The sequence below is a fragment of the Hippoglossus hippoglossus genome, chromosome 13 (assembly GCF_009819705.1).
Source record: "Hippoglossus hippoglossus isolate fHipHip1 chromosome 13, fHipHip1.pri, whole genome shotgun sequence".
In the NCBI taxonomy this organism is placed as follows: domain Eukaryota; kingdom Metazoa; phylum Chordata; class Actinopteri; order Pleuronectiformes; family Pleuronectidae; genus Hippoglossus; species Hippoglossus hippoglossus.
In genome coordinates, this window is record NC_047163.1 from 11858877 (window position 1) to 11877775 (window position 18899).

The window sequence follows — 18899 nt, forward strand, 5'->3', positions numbered from 1 at the left end:
ACGAAAAATGCCTCAGCTCAAGGTAAAAAAAACCTTGTTGGATTCGTACAAATCATCATGCATTGGCATTTGTATATATTGCTACCATCTTGGCCCCATATATAGTTCTTATTGTATGATAAGTGTCCACAGAGGTCTTTGGAAATATTATTAATATAATTGTCGCTAGAGAGATGAGAAGAGGTACGTTTTTGCAATGGCTCATTGAAGCTCTGCTCACCCTTTTTCTTGCAACATTTTTTGCAATTTTGGCATTTGTACTTTGTGCAGAATTGTATAATGCCAATGGTGAAGAGGATTGCAAGAATGCCAAAGCCCACAGCGACCCCAACTGTCGATGGGTTTACCCTGGTCCCTGCAAATACAAACACAGAGAGGTGATTCGATCATAGTTATAGATTAACACATTTTCAAAGATGACCATGCAAGCATTCAAGAATAATAAACTAGACAACTGAGCAATACAAAGGCTCATTTTAATTCTTGTTTAATTTGATAGGGTATCGTATAACTGGCAATACAGAATTACCAACTGAAATAGTCTGACTGCCTTGGTCTAATTGATCAATATGTATGTGTTCATTATAAATGAATATTCCCCCTGATGAAATTAAATTGGATGATCAATCTCTGTGAAAGATTCAGGCCCTAGCATCATTAGCTGTCTGGAGAGACTGAAAGTGAGTGTGTGGAGCTTGAGAGAGAAATAAACAAATGGCGCATCACGCGAAAAACTGGGATCTTTATCACACCGCCATTTGGAGATTTATTTTCCAGAACTGCGCAAGATCGAGTCCAACTAGATGGTCAGTGTTTTACCTTAGGACCTTTCAAACAACAGCTCTATTCTACACATGTAGTAATAGCAGGAGTCAGTGGCCATGCAGGTTTAAAGGGCTAAACATTTTAAACGTTCTAAGCTATCAGTTAACATACAGGGAAGCACAACTAGTTTCTGTGTGAAATATACAACAAGAAGCCTTCATAGGAACTGAATCTAACAAAGGAAGGTTTGTTTCCTTGGAATCTAGAAACGGCAATATTGTTAAAAAATAATTGAGTAGAAAAATATCTCTGAATTTTAGAAGTCGTGTGTCACAAGCCAAACAGAAGTGTGAATGAAAATCTCAGTTTACCAGCATTCCCCATAGCGAACTAGCCAGGATGACTGATGATGTCTTGTCGGTCTTGTCCTCTCCTCACTGTCCGTTTGTTGTGGAGCTATTTAACTTACTTATTTGACTTTAGACAAGCCTTTTTTCTTTTATTTGACTCGACTGTGAAGAGTAAAAATACAAAAGTGCCTCCTCTTCCTTCTTTGCCTACGTCTACTCTGCGTCCATGTCCCCATACCAGTCATTCTTTTAAACCGGTTTATCCTCTCTCTATCCTGACGGTCCACTACCCTCCCTTCATTCGCAAATGTTAGAACAAAGTGGATGGGACGACCTGTCGTTCTTACATGGACAGCAGTCATTGTTTTAGAATTGACTCTGGAGTACTGTGATACTGTGCAGTCCAACAAGACATCCACCTTTGTTTCACTGAGAACCAAGAGGACACTCACTCGAGGACGACCTTAAGAGAATTATCTTAACCACACAATTAAAGGCATCTCAATTAGGTTTACGTCACAGCTCCAATAGCAGCCTCTCTTTTTATACTCCAAAAATACACTGCCAGGTATTAACACCTGGTGCATGGAGACTCCTGTTGGATGACTTGAGTTATTACACCTCTTCATTGGCATTTACAGAGTTCACCAGCTATACAGAAACTGAATGTGGGCTGTAAAAAGTACCAACTCCCTTTAAAACATTGGAATTATTTTTGCTATTTCTGTTGTAGCATTTGTAGCATGGCAGGGTTTTCTTGGGTGTTTCCTACTGGTACAATTTTGCATCTCTGGACACATGGAGTGACCCACTATACACTATACTAAAACAATATGTTTTCCAAAAATACTATTATCTGGGATAGGTCTGGCCACTTTCTAATTCCGGGACTGCGTTAAAAAGAGGAAGGTTGAGCCTCCTGTTGAGTTATACTTGAATGTAGATCTCACAAATAACAAAGTATGAAATCGTTTGGCTCATCAGCATCACATTATCATATCAGGACTTTCAAAAGATTGTTCAAGAAATTGTGTCTATACTAGACAGAGAAAAAAGGCTGGAAAGAACCACACAGACTTGGAGGAAAGTACCTCTTTTGTGGAGGAACTTGGATTCAGAAAGAGTGGAATTCCGGCGAGTACGGGTATTTTTTCCCCTTTTCTATAAATAATGTGACTTCTTTCTAATTGAATTCCGACTTTATTCTTGTGATATTATGACTTTTGTCTCATTGAATTGAATTCAAAGTGTCTGCAACAGTCTGAAAGACATCACCACTCATTCATGAGATGTTATCAGTTTTGAGTGGTTAAACGTGTCCTTTTCTAACCTGTCTAACACTCTAACTTAACCACAGAACAAGAGCCACAAATGTGTTCAAAGCAACACAGCGAGTTAGCTGCCTTCCATTAACTTACGTATATCACATTAAGTACTTATAATCATGACTAAAGTTCTTGATACTATGGCTGCTAATAAGGCTGTAACCACTTCTCCAAGCATTCTCCAGGCAGTAAAGTCAAACTCTGAATGTGTTTAAAATGAGGATATGAGCATGTAAGTTCATAACTGACCCTTGGGAACAGAATATGTAACAAAATAATCTAAGCTCAAAGGCCAGATTGATAGGTGGAAGAATGAGAAGAGGTTGCACATTGCAAATCATAGTATTGGTGAATTATGAAATAAGATTTCTTGAAGAAATTGGTTTCTTGATATAATATTCAAATAACTGTAATATATTAGTGGGTAATTACAGGGTAATATCTGAATGATGTGGTCACCTATTAACATATTCATATTGTTATGGACAATGAGATTTGATTTCTAGGAAATGAGATGGTTATGTATTATGCTGAATTGTTGATTGTATTGTTTTTATTGTTTTCATGTAAGGTGTTGGTCCACTCTAGTTTCTTTGGCATCATATAACATGATCGTAACAGTTTGTGCAAAGGTTAAGTAAGATAGCTGCTGCCTACTTGATGTGCAATAAAAATTATCCAATCTGGTCCAATAAAAGGAATTAATATGTAATCCAAACTTGATATGTCAGACTGTTCAGACGCCGTCAATCAGGGTTATAGGTTTTGACATTGGCGATAGTTTTCAAGCTATTTCAAGGCGGGAGAGTCAAACCCAGAGATATGGTAAACTTAAATCTTCACAATATTCATGTCTGAAATGGGTAGTGATGTTTTTATGTGTACTGACGGCAAAGAAAGTAATAATTAGCGTCACTAACTGGTCAAATTGAGTGTTATGCAATGGAAGCTTGATGGTATGTTTTACATTACTGATATGCATCATAATGTGATTGTTTCGGGGAGGGACTGGAGGCGGTTGGGGGTGTTTGTGATATTATTTTTCTACTGCACTGCACTAGTTTTGTAGATGTTTTTTTACTGTACCTGCCAGTCTTTGTATTTATGTGGGGCACATCGGGAGCAGTGCGCAGTGAAATAATTATCGGGAAATCATTTTGGGGATTTCTGGGAAATATGGCAGCAGTTTTCCAGGAAAGAATTTCATTTTACCAGCACATCACACTGAGAGGTGAAACTGATACTCCTTGACAGTGATCAGGGCTATAATAGATACATGTCATTTTGCAAAGCCCTCAGCCGATATTATCTGTCCCTATGTCATAACTAATATATTGATGTGGACACATGGAGCCTGCTCGAGTTGCACAGAAAGTGGTAAACTTCCCAATTCTCAGGATATCGCACAAGCACTTCCTTATACTGTGAATCTATTCATATAATATCGGTAAGGTGTGGCAGGTGGGAACTGATTCAATAACACCACTAGAAAAGTATTTTGTATTCCCAGTGATGTGATACAAGACCATGGAATTTGTCTGCATTTCCCCTGAATATTCAACTAAACCTTATGGACAATTATGAACTCCTGTGAAAAAATATGTTTTATGAAAATATGATTAAATATAATTTGGTTGTTTTTCAAAATGTTCCCAGTTTTACCAAGGAATAACTTATGAAACCTGATGAAAGAAAAATCAGGCAAAATTAGAGAGCTGATATGTATGAGTGTGTAAACTTTAGTGCAGCTTTACTGACTTTAAGGGGACTGTTAAGCCTTGGTAGAGGTATGCTCTTCACTGTGTGCCATTCAAATTAACCCCAGTTTGTTACCCCAATCTTTTCTTTTGCCGTTTATCTGGGACATGTCATATTTTTCAAATTCTATTTAATTTATTCTACCTGAAACGCATCACATATCTGATCTAACATTAGTTTAAGAACAATTTGGCTTTTTGAGAGTCTCATACCTACGACACACATTCTTTGTAGTCCAGGAAACGAGAAACTTCACAGTGTTAATGATTAACAAGTTATTTTCCCAAACGCACTTCCTTCAACTTCTGTTTAGGTTCATATCAAGTTTCACACCTGTGCGGGGAGAGGGTGGTGTAGTGGCTTTGGTGGTAAATTGAGGTGGAGAGAGAGAGAGACACATAAACACAGAGAGAGAGAGAGAGAGAGAGAGAGAGAGAGAGAGAGAGAGAGAGAGAGAGAGAGAGAGAGAGAGAGAGAGAGAGGAATACTATTTTATACCAGCCTGACTTTCAGATGCTCTTCTGACAAGGAGCGACAGCAGCTTTACAGGTGAGGAAGAGTACAGTGGTGAGAGGACAGATATTTGTGCGAGTATGTTTGTGTGTGTGTGTGTGTGTAATTATGTATTTTTTTTCCAACTAACTACTGCGTTTGCCCCATTTAAACAATTGTGTGTGAGAATAACAGAGTGAATATCATGCTTTATGAGGGGTAGATGTTGTTTGTGTGCAACCTTTTTCAAATGCAGCCGACTGAAAAGAACTTTGAGCCGTTACAAATCAAGTGAACAAACATGTCTGATAAGGATGCAGAAGGCTTTGAAGGACTGTTCCAAATTTTTAATCTGTGCGTTAAAACACATTTTGAAGTTTAAGGTTCCAGTTGTTTTTCTTTTTCTATTTGGATCCTTACGTATATTAAATAACTTGATGGATCTCTGAATATCTTTTGTAGAATTTAAACCCTGAAAATCTTGAATTAAGTATTAGATATTAAATTGAAATAAAGCCCCTTTCATGTTCATTTTGCTTTGCTCAAAACTAGACTTTAAATTCTTAAGACAATTATATCCAATGTGATTGACGATTGAAGCTACAAGCTCCGTTTATGTTTCTCAGATTTGCATAGAATTTAAACCCGCGGCCACAAAGATTGTGAGTCAGTGAGAAGCAAATAAATCGATCTTCTTAAACATATTGTTTGTAGATACTTGTTTTTAGATATACACTCTGGATACAAAACACTCAGCAACAACACAATAGCCAATCTGTTAATACGTGAACAATCTGGACTATATGCAATTCAGGAAGTCTCAGAGTCTATTTGGTTGTCCTTGAGCTTGTCATGTTCCCCATTTCAAAAGAACACAAAAGCAACCATTGTGTTCACTGATGCATAAATTAAGAATAATGAAAGAATGAATTGCATCCATCTGATATGGATTGTGTTTTTGCTCCTGTGAGAGCTGAGGGGATAATGAACTAAATGAACCAGTTTGACTCGGCAGAACAATAAAAGTGTTCAAACAAGTCAAACAAGGGAGTGCAAAAGATTTATGAGATCGCTGTATGGCTCTCATCTTGTCTTTTATAGCGTGTGCAAATATATTTTCCGCCGTTGTTCAACCATGTCAGACTTTCAGATTGGAAACCTTGTCACAGCACAATGTTCATGTGATTTACAGAGAGGGAAATATGCTATATTAGATGAGGTGGAAAATGGATGATTTACTCTACATACAGTACAGCACGGTATATCACTTTGAAATGAAACTCACTCACAATTAATCTCAGTCAAGAAAATACACAAAAGGAGGTCATGCACCATACTTTCATACCAGGGTGGAGCCTCTAAAAAGGTCCAGTGTGTAAGATTTAGGCTACCTAGCTATCTACCATATATCTAGCTAGCTACACACATTTATACGATGTAGAGTATGAGTATAAGGGCCACTAAAAGGAAAAAAAAGAGATATAATGTCGTAGTATTAAGAGAATAAAGTCGTAATATTATGAGAAAATAAGGTCATAAGAATACGAGAAACAAGTGGTACATTTACATGAATAAAGTCACAATATTACAAGGCATATGGCGCTTATACTTCACTGTAATATATCCATCTGCATATTTTCACACATTCTTTATTCCATAAACTACTAGACTAAGTAAGGTATGGTTGAGAGTTAGCTTTAAGGTTCACTGCATTTAATCGTCCAGGTCAAGCAACACAATCTGCTACTGTTTCTAACAATGGCTCTTTCTCTTCAGCCAACCTTTCTTCTGTCTTGTCTTTTTTTACCCTTCACACTCCCCATGAAGCTTTTTTTTCTCTTGTTGTCTATGACCAGTGTCCCATGACATTCACAATGGCTTAATTAACAAACACTGACCAGGTTGGTCACCGGGGGTAATTTAACACTTCAGAATTATGCTCCTGTATCGAGCTGCTTTCAGACATTTTCCTGAACTTTTCCACAGTTCATGTCTGAAAACAGTTCTGGTTGAAACAGGCACGTTTCACTTTTAGCCACAAACCAATCTATGTCAAAACAAGTCTCCTTGTCATCAGAGCAGGTGACATCATTGACTTGGGTGTGCCTACAACTGCAGCGTTCTTGCGCTCTATGGGTTGTTTTACAGTGACCCTTTACGACTTGTAATTACAGGCAATTAGCATAAAGACATATTGAGATAAATATTTATAATATGATCAAAAATATTTAGCCCATCATTTAAACTAAACGTATTTTACTTTCACGCTCACTTTGTTGTCAAACAGGAACTTCTGACTGACACCATCTGACTTCTCATTATACAGTCAAAACAACACAGGTGTGCGAAGACACACCTCAGCCTCAGGGTTACTGGACACATGCGCACACACACACACGTCTGAGTTCGTCTGTGTGAAGAGGTGCAGCACCATGTTCTGCACCCTTCAAAACGTTTTGGATTGGGAGGAGGGACAAAAGTGGGGAAGGCATACAGAGAAGGAGAGAGAGAGAGAGAGAGAGAGAGAGAGAGAGAGAGAGAGAGAGAGGATTCAGGTGTCAAGTTACCTGGAATAGTTTGGTTTTTTGTTTTGTCAGCAGGGCTTGGTCACCTAAAACAGCGAGCTCGCTCTCTGAATTTACAGAGCATCGAAACACAACGCTACACACGAGCAGTCTTTAATACACCCTTGGGGTTTGAGAGAGGGGCAAGTTAAGCGCCCTGTAAGTCAGATTCAGTTACACAGCCATAGAGAGAATAGGGTAGAGAGAGAGAGAGAGAGAGAGAGAGAGAGAGAGAGAGAGAGAGAGAGAGAGTCAGACCAGGATTTGCGGTTAAAGCCATTGGAGCAGGAAAGTGAGAAGAGAAGGACGTACACCGGACAGTGAGTTTCTGAGGAGTCCCACCTTCAGGAAGGGAGGAAGAGAGTTTACTCTGAACTGCCTGTCAGATGAGGTGCATCTGGACCTAACCTAACCGAAAAATAGAACTACATCATGTGGGTGAGTGCAACCAGTAGCAGAATCAACATGTTCATCAGGAAGTTGTCAGGTCAATGGTTTACATTGGAGGGGCCGTTTAAATACATAATCACTGTGTATGCTGATAGGATGTTTGTTATAGTGCTATTGTACAAAGACAGGTGGTCATATTTTATGGTTCAACTTGTTTCTGCTGGGTCATAGCAGTGGCTTTGTTTTGCGTGCTTGAATTAATATTTTTGTATCTAAACATATCAGGTTAAAAACAACAGGAGTTGAGCCAAAGTTATTTACAAACACGTTGGAGGAAAAACAAGTATGAATAGAAAGTAAGGTAAAAAAACAGAGCTAGAGAAAGATGCAATAAAAGAGAGAGAGATTAACAGAATCATAAAACCAAATCAGGCCGAATTAAAAGATCTAATATGTGTGCAAACATTTGTGTCTTAGTTAATAGATCTTACAATGATTTAACAGTGCACCTTTGCTTATAGTAATGCACATATGCCTGCTTTTGCCTCTAAATATCCAAACATATGTGAACAACACTGGTCTAGATCTCTGCCTTTGATTAAAACTTGTCCAACATGTCACAAGTAGTTTCTCAAAAGCTCTTTTGTGAAAGTTTCAGTTCAGGGGAACATAATCCAACAACGCTGTGAAGCAGCAAAGGGGAGCAGAACAAACTGAACAAAAGGTTCACCGTGTCATGGCTTTTTATCTGTTGAGGCTGACCCAGTTAGACCTGTTGCTGCTGCCGGAGCATGATCCATATGGATGAGTCTGAAAAAAAAAAAAAAAAGACTTAACAAGTTAGGTGTTTCTACAGAAACAATATTCGAGGTGTAATCACACTTGGCTGCTTCTACCTGACTCAGGCTCATAAATTGGTTTCTGTCGTGTTTCCAATGGTGAAACTTCCCCAGTAACCACTATCATCATGTCTCATGGCCCGAAAAAAACAGACCGTGTATTTTCACGTACGTGTTTGACCGTTTTCGAGAACATGACATTTGTTTCCCAGGTTGGATGGACCGCCCACTTTCTTTCTGCTGTCTCATTCATCAGGTGATGTTGACCTGGGATCAGTGATGAGTGTGTTATTCAAATGACTCATCTTATTTTAACATAGAAGAAAGTTATTGTGGGTTTTGAAACAGATACTTTAGACTCTGTATACTGGTGGAAACTTTATATTTAAAAATATCTCATCTTAAAAACCAGGTGATCAGTCTTTTTAGGTAATTTAAGAAGATGGGGTATTTCATAATCAAGTTAAGTCTAGTTAAAAGGGACAGTATATGGCTATAAACGTATTATTTGAAACTTTGCCACAAGTCAATACAAGTGTTATGTTACAAAGCAAAGTTCTCTTAGGCTTGATGCGCATTGTGAGTGAAGCATTCCTTATTTCAATGTAAAGAGAAATCCAAGAACAAATTGACGACACAAGTGGAGTAAAGAACAAAATGTCTGGATCTGTGACGCATGCAGTCTATCAAGGTTTTACTTTGACGTGACTACATGTAAAAATCGTACATAAGAGCTGATTCCTCACACAATTGAGCTCCCTTCCAAAGAAAAATAGACAATACCTGCCTGACGACATTTTCTTGCTGTTCTCTCTTTATGGAGTGTATACACTTTGCTTGTTGTTTGACTGACTAGAGCCATCAAGCAATGACTCACATCTCTTGCTTCAAAGTTGATTTTGGGAACATCCTTCAACTGAATTAGCAGCAGTTAAATAAGCCTGGCAGCAAAGAAATATGCATATGAGGGACTTTACCTCAGCTCATCTTTAAAGCAGAAGTGAAATTTAGTTAAATCAGTTTAACAGGTGGTCCAAGTTTCTGGCAAGTCCTAATTTGGTCATCAAAGATTCTGCATTTGATCTGTTTTTAATCAAATGCATCAACTAACATGCAGCATGTTCTGTAAATGTTTTGAAGTTAGATAATGAATGAAAAGCTGCGAGGACAAGACAAAAGGCAGAACAGCAGATGGACAAAACAAATGCTCTCAGCAGCCATACTGATGAGCTATAACTAGTTGTGAGGGCCATAATGAAAAGGTAGCCAACTTTGCCTTTAATTTTCTAAAGAATTCTACAGTAGTATCTTCTGAAACTTGACATGCAGACAGTGAGGGTCACCATGACCAAGAGTGACGTGAAGTATCTGTGTCACCTCTCAAGGATTCTCTAAAAATAATAGTTAAAATGAGCAACTTATGAGTGCCATAATAAAAAAGAGTTGCCAACTTTGCCTTTAATTTTCATTAAAAAAACATAAACATATAATGTTCCATTTCATTATACTTGTTATTGTCTTGTGTGGAAAACAAACTTTCTTAATAATTTGTCCTCGGCCTGTTCTCCGCGCCAATGACATTTACCGTAAGACCACGAAAAGACGCGCATCGGTTTTCAGACTTGGTTAGCCACAGTTAGCCGCTAGCCCGTAACATTAGGGAGCATTAGGCAGCTACATGCTAGGCTTAGCTTTGGACTGAGCATTCAGAAGAGAGGTTAAATGAAACTTAAATCACATTTCTGAGTGACCAACAGTTTTATTTAGATCCACTTGTTGTAAAATCGTGTTAAATATTCAACTTTAAACTGTCTGCTTGACAGATTTACAGCTAGCTAGGTAGCTGTGTATGGCTATTTAAAGCTAGCCGCCTATCAGGTAAAGAAGTTTAAATGTTAATTTAAGCTCTATTAAAAGTAACTTATAACAAGTCTACATCCTCAACAGGCAAATGACATCATTTAGAAACATTAATAAACAGGTGATGTGAGTGAGGAAGCAGCCATCTTACCTTAAAGAGGTGTTTAATTAGCGTCTCCATCACCTCTGTGGTGTGTGTGTGTCCCTCCAGGTCTGAACAGCTGAAGGTAGACACACTAAGATAAAGAAACACGGCCTGACAGGACACGACATATAAACTCTGGGGTTAACTTATCTCCAGGAGTAGCAGCTCCACTTGTTGTTTACAATCTGCAGCCATACTGTCAACCTGTAGCTCCACTGAAGAGACCCACCATCCAACATCATGGTAAGAGACAATCCAGATTGACGTGTGGTTGTAGAAATTAAACCTGCTCGTTCCCCGCCACCAGCCCACGTGTTATGTTAGCCTTGTTTTATTTTAAAGTAGTCAACCCAGAGTTTGCAGAATGAAGCGTAAATGTACAAACTTGCATTTGTTCTCAATGAGAAAATGGTAGAACAACTAAGATCTACCGCAGCAGACTGTTAACAACAACAGGGATTATTGCTAATATTGAACAATTCACACCAACTCTGCAACTTATTGATCTGCTGATTACTTTCACTTTGAATTTGGTCGCGAATATAGTGACATTTCTCTATTTGACAGTTTCTAATGGTTTAAAACTCAATGATGGTCAGTTTACTGTTTTAAGATGACAAAGAAAAGCAGCAAAACATAAGAATTGTTGCATGCAATTGTTTTTTGCATGAAAAGTTAGTTAAACCATTAATCGCTTATCAAAATAATTTCCAGTTACTTATCTTTAATAAATGTCTCATGAAATCAGCTCTGATTCTTATCCTTAAACCGGTTTCAAGGTACCATTGGTGTTTACACTTTGTACTTGAGGTAAATTACCTGGTGATAATGTCTGAGTAAATAGAGACTACACTGGCTAGTCCCAGGTTTAGTAACACAGGCTTTTTGAAAGGGCCCTACCAATATGGAGCAGTTGTTCCCAACCTGGGGGCCAGGATCTATCACAAGAAAGAACCAACAAACAAGATATTTCTCTTTTCATATTTCTTCTCCACATGTTTAGTTTTTCATTATGTTGGATAATCTTTCGTGTGAAAGACATTTTAGAAATGAAAAAAACCTCCCTGCAAATCAGTCAGCTGCTCTCATACATCTTGTGACTTATTCATTCTAAGGTACAACAGCCAAAAGGTGGGAACTGTAGCTCCAGAGGATGCTGCCCAGTGTGCCCACTGTTCTGTGCTATAACTCTTACTACACCCCACCCTCACATGAATCTTCCCTTATGTAATCATGAAACCAGGATACAGGATATATATTCTGCTCAGGAATACTTGAGTACTGTTGGGTTCTACCCACCTGGCTCCTGTGGTTGAGGAGCGGACACACCTCTCTATACCACCCTGCAATATGAGAGCGTGTTCTTTCCCCACAATATCGGCTGCATTTGAATGGACGCCTCACAAGGTCCCAGTGGACCCCTCCACACTGCGTCCCACTGTCTGTCACTTCCATGGTGGGGTCTAGTAGTCTGTGTGATAACAGATTATGGGAACGGCCTGCAGCATATGGATACCGGTGTAATATGACAACTCGTGGTGGTACACTGTGTTCCATGTTCCATACTACACACCTGTTGTAGTCTTCAGATTCATGCTCTTGTGCATTTGAACAATCACTTGAAAATAAACAAACGATATATATTAAGACATAAGATATTACGCAAGCTCAGATAATCATGTACACACTTAGACACAATGTCAAACTCCTCGACACAAACGCACACACTGGGAATTTCCTATTAAGCCATGTCTTGTTTTGACACCTGTGCTCACCTCCCCTCTTGTCTTACTGTAAGTGTCTCGTTCTTTCCCCAGACAACCATCCAGCTGCCAGAGGAAAGCATTCGACCATTGAATCCCAGGCAGGCAGGTAAGCTGGTGTTGTATTTGTGTTCACGTACAGCATGTTGCTGCACTGATGAGAGAGCCCCATTATTATAATGTGAAATACTTGGAAAGTGTAGTGTGGGACAGTACTGCGATCTCTTGTGTACGTGACTAATTTCCTTTTTCCTCTCTCTCTTCATTTGCTTTGTGGTTTCTCTTCTCTCGTCTCACTTATCTACCGTTGTCTCACGTACTGCATGTCTCTCTCCCTCCCCCACTCTACTTCCCAGTGGTTCCACGACCAGGCCGCCACAGAAAGCCCATGACGGCTCCAAAGACTGAGAAAGACAAGGCGTCTAAGAGGAAGAAAGTGTTGCTCACTATCTTGACTGTGATAGTGCTGCTGGGGATACTGACCACCGCGGCGTATTTCAGTGAGTCACAGTTCCTGACATCGGCTCCCTCCTCCAAAGACGCACCCATACAACACAGGATGACCTGCCAAAAAGGCCTCACCTAAATATTAAGACTTGAATGTTTTTCTTGTGTCGTCCCTTCTGTTCCAATGTGTCCCTCCTTTTCCTTCCAGTTAAGCAGCTGATTGAGACCAAGTACTTCTTCTGTTCGGGTTCACTGAAGTTTATCCGAATAGACCAAACCTGTGATGGGAAAGATGACTGTTCTGGAGGAGAGGATGAACTTACTTGTATGTCAAGATATATGGTCAACACCACCTTCCCAGGTAAAGCAAACACTCAACTCTTTCTTTGTTGTCATCACACACAGAAACAAGGCTTGAAAATGTACTCCTCTTTTCTTCCTCTCCCTGACGTCCCTCCCTCCCTCCTTCCCTCCAGTGCGTCTAACATCAAGTAAGCACATCCTGCAGGTGTACAGTCCCGGCTCAGGCTGGAGGAGTGTGTGCAGTGACGACTGGAGCGAGCAGCACACGCAGAAAGCATGCAAGCACCTGGGATACACAAAGTGAGTGATTGACTGTAGATGGTGTTTTTCAAATTAATCGAACGGTTGATTTGACCTGAACTCAAGTCTTACATGTCCCATCCTCTGTCTTAACAGAAAACCTCTTCACACCAATGTCCCAGTGGGCACTTTAATATCCTCCCTGAAAAATGGACCTTTCGCAGCCATCATGCCAGAGAAGAAAACGACACCCATACATCAGGCTACCATTGATCGGTGAGGAAGGCGTCACATCTATTTAATAATTCCAGAAATCTCTCTCTGTCTCTCTGTCTTTATGTGGCTCGTATATGTTGAGGACCATTCTCTTTATCCACTTCACACTCTGCATGTCTCTTGTTTAATGGAAGTGCAGTGTAACGTTTGGTACGATTTAGACACATGATGCGTTCAGTATTAATAAAATCTAAATAAACAGGCTATCAGCACTCGTTGCAATGGCAGCTGGGACTCATGGAACATATATCTCGAGCTTCACCGAACTTTGAATGAACAGGTGAAAGTCTTGTTGTGCGGCAGTGGAGGTGCAGCTTCAGTCCTACAGCCAGTCTTTACTCGCATTGGTTCAATGACTGCAGGTCACTTTTACAGTTTCAAAAAGAAAGCAGCAACCAGCACTACCATAGGCCGAACAAACAGCCCATACCAGCCACTGCACTAGTTAATCATCAAATACCAAAATCCAAATCTTTTAACCTCATGATTCTTGATTGAATTATTTGTTACAGATCTAAAGTGATCAAAAATCAGTGCTTTTTAGGAAACAGTGTTGTCTGAGAGCTGATTCCCATCTGAATTAAAAAAGAGGCTGTTGACATGAAAGATAAAAATCTTCCCCTTATTCTCCCTTTCACTTTTAACTTCTGCTCTCTTTCTTCCTAACATATGTCTCGTGTACGCAGAGAGTCAGAGGTTCTGTTCGGGCAGTTTCTCTTCCTGAAAAAAACTAAAACTCCCTCAGTTTTTGTTCCCTCTGTGTCTTGACCTCTGAGAGTGAAGGCCTCTAAAATGTATTTTACGTTAACCAAATGAAACCAAAACGGGAAGAAACAGACTGGGGGGGGGGGGTTTGAAGTCAGGTGACGACATTTTAGTATTTGAGTGATTGTGTGTTTTATCTGTTTGACTTGAATTGTGCAGTCATTCCAGGCACGTGTGTAATGGCTGTTTTCTTCCAACAGGCCTGTTTGCAGATCCGGATCTGTGATATCTTTGTCCTGTTCAGGTGAGTTTTATTTTTAGCAAAGCAACCAACGTCACCAACATTGTTCAGAGGCAGGCAGTAGAGGGCTCGGGTGATGGGTGGAAGATGACATTGCTGTATGACTGGTTTCACACCAACGGGCCCAAACATGTCTACAGTACGCAGCGAAACTCTTATCTTGGAAATATATGACGGAGGATGTGCTGTCATTCACGTACAAAAAAATCAAAGAGGAGATTGTGGTGAAAAGGAAACAAATCTAACCTGATCTCTATTGACGGAATAGAAGGAAAACAGACATAAAGCAAATGCACAGTAAAAACAATCATCTTTTAAACTCACAAGACAACTTTCCCTTGTCAGACTGCGGAGAGGTGGGCTTACAGGACCGTATCGTCGGGGGCTCGGATGCCGTCATCGAGGACTGGCCCTGGCAGGTCAGCCTGCAGCAGGGTGGACAACATACATGTGGAGGCTCGCTGGTGTCCCCACGTTGGGTAGTCACTGCTGCCCACTGCTTTACAGGGTCAGTACACTCTCCACATATACCATCTCTAATGAATTTCCCCTGTGGTTAATGTATACGCATGACCTCTTGCTCACACTTCCTCTTCTCCCGCCTGGTTTGGGCCTTGCAGCAGTAAAAAGGAGCTCAGTCGCTGGAGAGTGGTGTCAGGCCGGACATTCATGGGCACGCTGGGAGGTTCCTATGTTGACAGAATCATAGTGAACGGAAACTACAACCCAGCGCGCAACGACTATGACATGGCGCTGATGAGACTCAAGAGCCCGATCACAGTGGGAGGTTAGAGTTCAATCTGATGTTCGTTAAAACACACAGACAGAAATTACTGTACGTTACAGATTGGAATAGTTATTAGTTAAACTGTAGTGGAATTTTGTGATGAGGGTTAGAACATACAGTAGGCTACTCTATTGCCATCTAGTGGAGTGCATGGCACACAGCAAGCTCTTCACTGAAGCGCAGTCAAATCTATTTGTGTAATGCATTATCATACACAGAGGTCATTCATTGGGCTTTACAGAAACAAGAGAAGCATGAAAAAACAAATCTGAAGCATGAAAATCGAGCACTTCTTTTTAAAGTTTGATAACTTTAACTGTGCCTTCAAACTGTAGTCTGACAAAAGTTAATAAGAACTCTTGTCCTCCAGCCGCCCGGAAACCCGTTTGTCTCCCCCCTAAAGCCTTGGGCCTGGCTGTCGGAGCCTCCATGGCTGTGACTGGCTGGGGATACCTGGAGGAAAATGGTGAGGAATCTACACACAACCTCTATTATTTATCAACTGCCAACTCGTGAATTCATAAAAACAAAAATCTGTGAAGTTACCACCCCTACTCAAATGTTGTATCCCTGTTCTGTCGTCAGGTAAAGTTTCTCATTCACTTCAGAAGGCCAGCATCCCTCTGATAGACCACACTGTGTGTTCCAGTCCAAAAGTGTACGGTAGTTCCATAACCCAAAGGATGATGTGTGCCGGTTTCCCGGAGGGGAAGGTCGATGCTTGCCAGGTAACGAGCACTGATTCCAGTTACAAATTAGATTAATATTGCAAAAGACGGGAAGGAATATTTTAAATTAATTAGTAGTTGTATTTTAAAGGATCACCCAACATGTGTGCTCTCTCCTGGCAAATGTTTTGGATGTTAACATGGTATCAAATTGTTACCGTGCTCTTGAATCCCAGGGGGACAGTGGGGGCCCTCTGGTGCACTTCACCTCCTCTAGGTGGCATCTGGTTGGAGTGGTGAGCTGGGGCATTGGCTGTGCCCGGAAAGGAAGGCCCGGTGTTTACTGCAACGTGGAAGAAATGCTCAACTGGATTCATACGGTCATTGAGGTACACAATACAGAAAACTTTGTGCGTTTCAGCTGTAATCTCTTGACCTTTCTAAGTTAAAGGTGACTGAATGCAAAATATAGTAGGAGTTCTGGGAGGAAACCACATCAAAACCAAATGATTTCTTCTTAAGGGCTGCAGTTGACAGACATTTTCTTTTTACATTCATGTTTTAAACATTGTTTCTCCTCTCCAAGTATGTTAGACACTATCTCTTCTCTTGGGAGGAGAATCCCTCACTATCGCTCTGAGGTTTCTACTTTTCTTTCCTGTTAAAAAGGTTTTGAAGTTTTCCTCCCACTTTTTGAGGGTTGAGGACAGAGAATGTCTCACCTTGTTTGTTCACCCAGATTGTTAAACCCTTTAAGGCAAATTGTGATTTGTGAATATGGGCAATATAAATAAGACTTAATTGATTTCTTGATTGATAGTTGGAAAAAGGAAAATGGTAAAAGCTGTTAATGTGAAACTAGAAGGTTTATGCTGTTCGCAACACATACTATACTGACATGGAGACAGAAAATGACAACTGCTAAAAAAAAAAACAATACTTTCTCTATCCTTACAGAAAAACCCCTGAAGGCGTCCACCACAGAACGCTTGACGACCCTTGACAGAAACTCAAAACGCAAAAGTATCAGTTTGGTTAACCAAAGACGTGGGACAGAAAGAGAGGACGGGGAAGTGAAAGACACATCTCAACAACAAACTGTTGGACACACACTCACACAAATGCACATTTCACACAAGTGTCGTTTGTGCCATTTCAGGTTCTTATCTCAGGGGTATATTTATATAGCTGTCAGTTGCTGGCCAGTCTGAGGTCTTCATAGCAGAATACTCATGCAAACAAGTTTTTAGCATTGACAGATCCAGGTCATCGACTCAATAAAACAATATCAGTTACTGTCAAATACAAATAGAATATGTGATCTCTGACACTAGCATTGGGATAAAAGGTAATAACTGTTTTAACTGTGAAGATGTTGTACATTACCAGACTGGCCGACCTCAGGCGTCATGTACTTGATGAATGTTTTTTGGTGTAAAATGTGTTGTGAGGGATCATAGGGTAATCTTCTGTGTGTCAGGAGGAGTCAATGTGAAGCCTCAGGTTAATATCACCAGTCCACTTAGTTTAATGCGTTTGTGATGCTGATTCACTTGATCTGTTCTGTGTCACTATTAAAAGGGCAGACGCACCTTTTTACAGTACAGATGGTGTGTTCGCTCTCTACCACAGAATGATCGACACGAGCACTTTAATTGGAAAGTGAGAACTACTTGATGTTAGTGTGTGTGTGCAGGTTATTCAAGTGACTAGTCTAATAATGCACTGAAGACTGTAAAAATCACACGGTTGTGTTCACGGTGCCTTCACACTGAGTCTTAAAGTGCACTTAGATTTCCAGTGTGCCTTCGGAAAAATGTCCACCTTATTAAAGGTGGTGGTCATGCTGTTTTTACCACCACCACCGCCAAAGGATATAAATGTAACTTCCTAAAATTCAAATTTGTGCACTCAGGCAAAAACCCCACACAGTTTTGTCCTTTTTAAGTAATCAGTGAAGCAAGGTAAAAAAAAATTTAAAAAACACCAACCTACATTTTTTAATTTATCATTTGGTTGACAGGCTTAAACAAAAGAAATAAGCACTTGACTTTAAAAGTAAGAGTCAACATATTGTATATACTGTATATTAAAAATCACTGAACATATGGGATCTTTTTTCAAGGTTTGCATACAATTTGGCACATTTGACTGTATATATGGTAGTTGTTGATTTTATGTGTAAATATGTTGTAAATACAGTAAAATAAAGACCTCTCTCTTTTAATTTATCCCTCCTTGTTCCATTCAGTGTCATCCTCCTACACATGCACACACATTCTTCCTCAACAACAGGGAATGGAAATCAGCAAGTTAGAATTTTCACCTCAAATTTCCATCTGTAGAAGAATGCTCCGTATAACTTAAGACTTTGGTAGGAAGTTCTGCCTTCTTATGCAGCAGCTTGATTAGGTCCTACTTTGGAGAAATTCAATGCAACATCAAGTTTTCCACACTATAAAAGTATTCTTCTGTCACCCTAGGTCCTGAGTTGAATATACTGCCCCCTAACGGTGGACAGATGACATTGACCCATTGTGTGTGTTCAGTTTACCACTTTCCAACCCTAACACGAAGCTTTCTGTGACTCTGCAACCACAGCATTTGAAAGAGAGACACACATCACACTTCAAAAACAAACAAACACTTGAAATATATGAAAAAAATGATTTATTAGTCCTGAATATCAGAGTACTACAAATGCCAATGACAAAACCCAGCACTGCTCAGATATGAACAGTAGCAGATGCACTTCATTAGGAAGCTCAATGTCTGGCTGGCAAATGGGGTGAAAAGTGCAGACCAGAGATCGCAAAACCTTAAGCAACAGTTACTTACCAACAAAATTATCTTTTGACAACACGGGGAAGGTTTGAGAGAAAATTGAAACATGCACTTTAAGGTCCTTCAAGCCCAAACTG

General features: G+C 40.0%; 1 protein-coding gene and 1 long non-coding RNA gene across 7 annotated transcripts; one reads left to right on the top strand and one right to left on the bottom strand.

The window, feature by feature from the left end:
* Positions 1–4676: 4676 nt before the first annotated feature.
* Positions 4677–17944, top strand: tmprss4a (transmembrane serine protease 4a). Of its 6 annotated transcripts, none has more exons than XM_034604256.1 (14): positions 4677–4747; positions 6978–7030; positions 12306–12360; positions 12608–12751; positions 12907–13059; positions 13175–13301; positions 13398–13517; positions 14483–14526; positions 14869–15031; positions 15144–15310; positions 15681–15776; positions 15896–16038; positions 16215–16367; positions 16936–17944. In XM_034604256.1, exons 4-14 carry the CDS (start codon positions 12640–12642, stop codon positions 16945–16947), a joined length of 1290 nt encoding a protein of 429 aa, XP_034460147.1. In that variant the 5' UTR covers positions 4677–4747; positions 6978–7030; positions 12306–12360; positions 12608–12639; the 3' UTR covers positions 16948–17944. The 6 variants fall into 6 exon arrangements, with proteins under 6 accessions (XP_034460147.1, XP_034460146.1, XP_034460145.1 ...); XM_034604252.1 differs by lacking the exons at positions 4677–4747; positions 6978–7030 and adding exons at positions 7202–7452; positions 7489–7692 and having other exon boundaries at positions 12306–12355; positions 12603–12751; XM_034604255.1 differs by lacking the exon at positions 6978–7030.
* LOC117772794 lies at positions 8096–10952 on the bottom strand. The gene is made up of 3 exons (XR_004615837.1): positions 10495–10952; positions 8656–8750; positions 8096–8454 (listed from the first exon to the last, which is right to left on the bottom strand). It is a non-coding gene; the product is annotated as an uncharacterized LOC117772794 (long non-coding RNA).
* Positions 17945–18899: the final 955 nt, after the last annotated feature.

Coding starts and splice junctions, on each gene's coding strand:
- tmprss4a (XM_034604253.1), top strand. Junction 15,032..15,143: donor GCTGCCCACTGCTTTACAGG/GTCAGTACACTC, acceptor TGGGCCTTGCAG/CAGTAAAAAGGAGCTCAGTC. Junction 15,311..15,680: donor GAGCCCGATCACAGTGGGAG/GTTAGAGTTCAA, acceptor CTTGTCCTCCAG/CCGCCCGGAAACCCGTTTGT.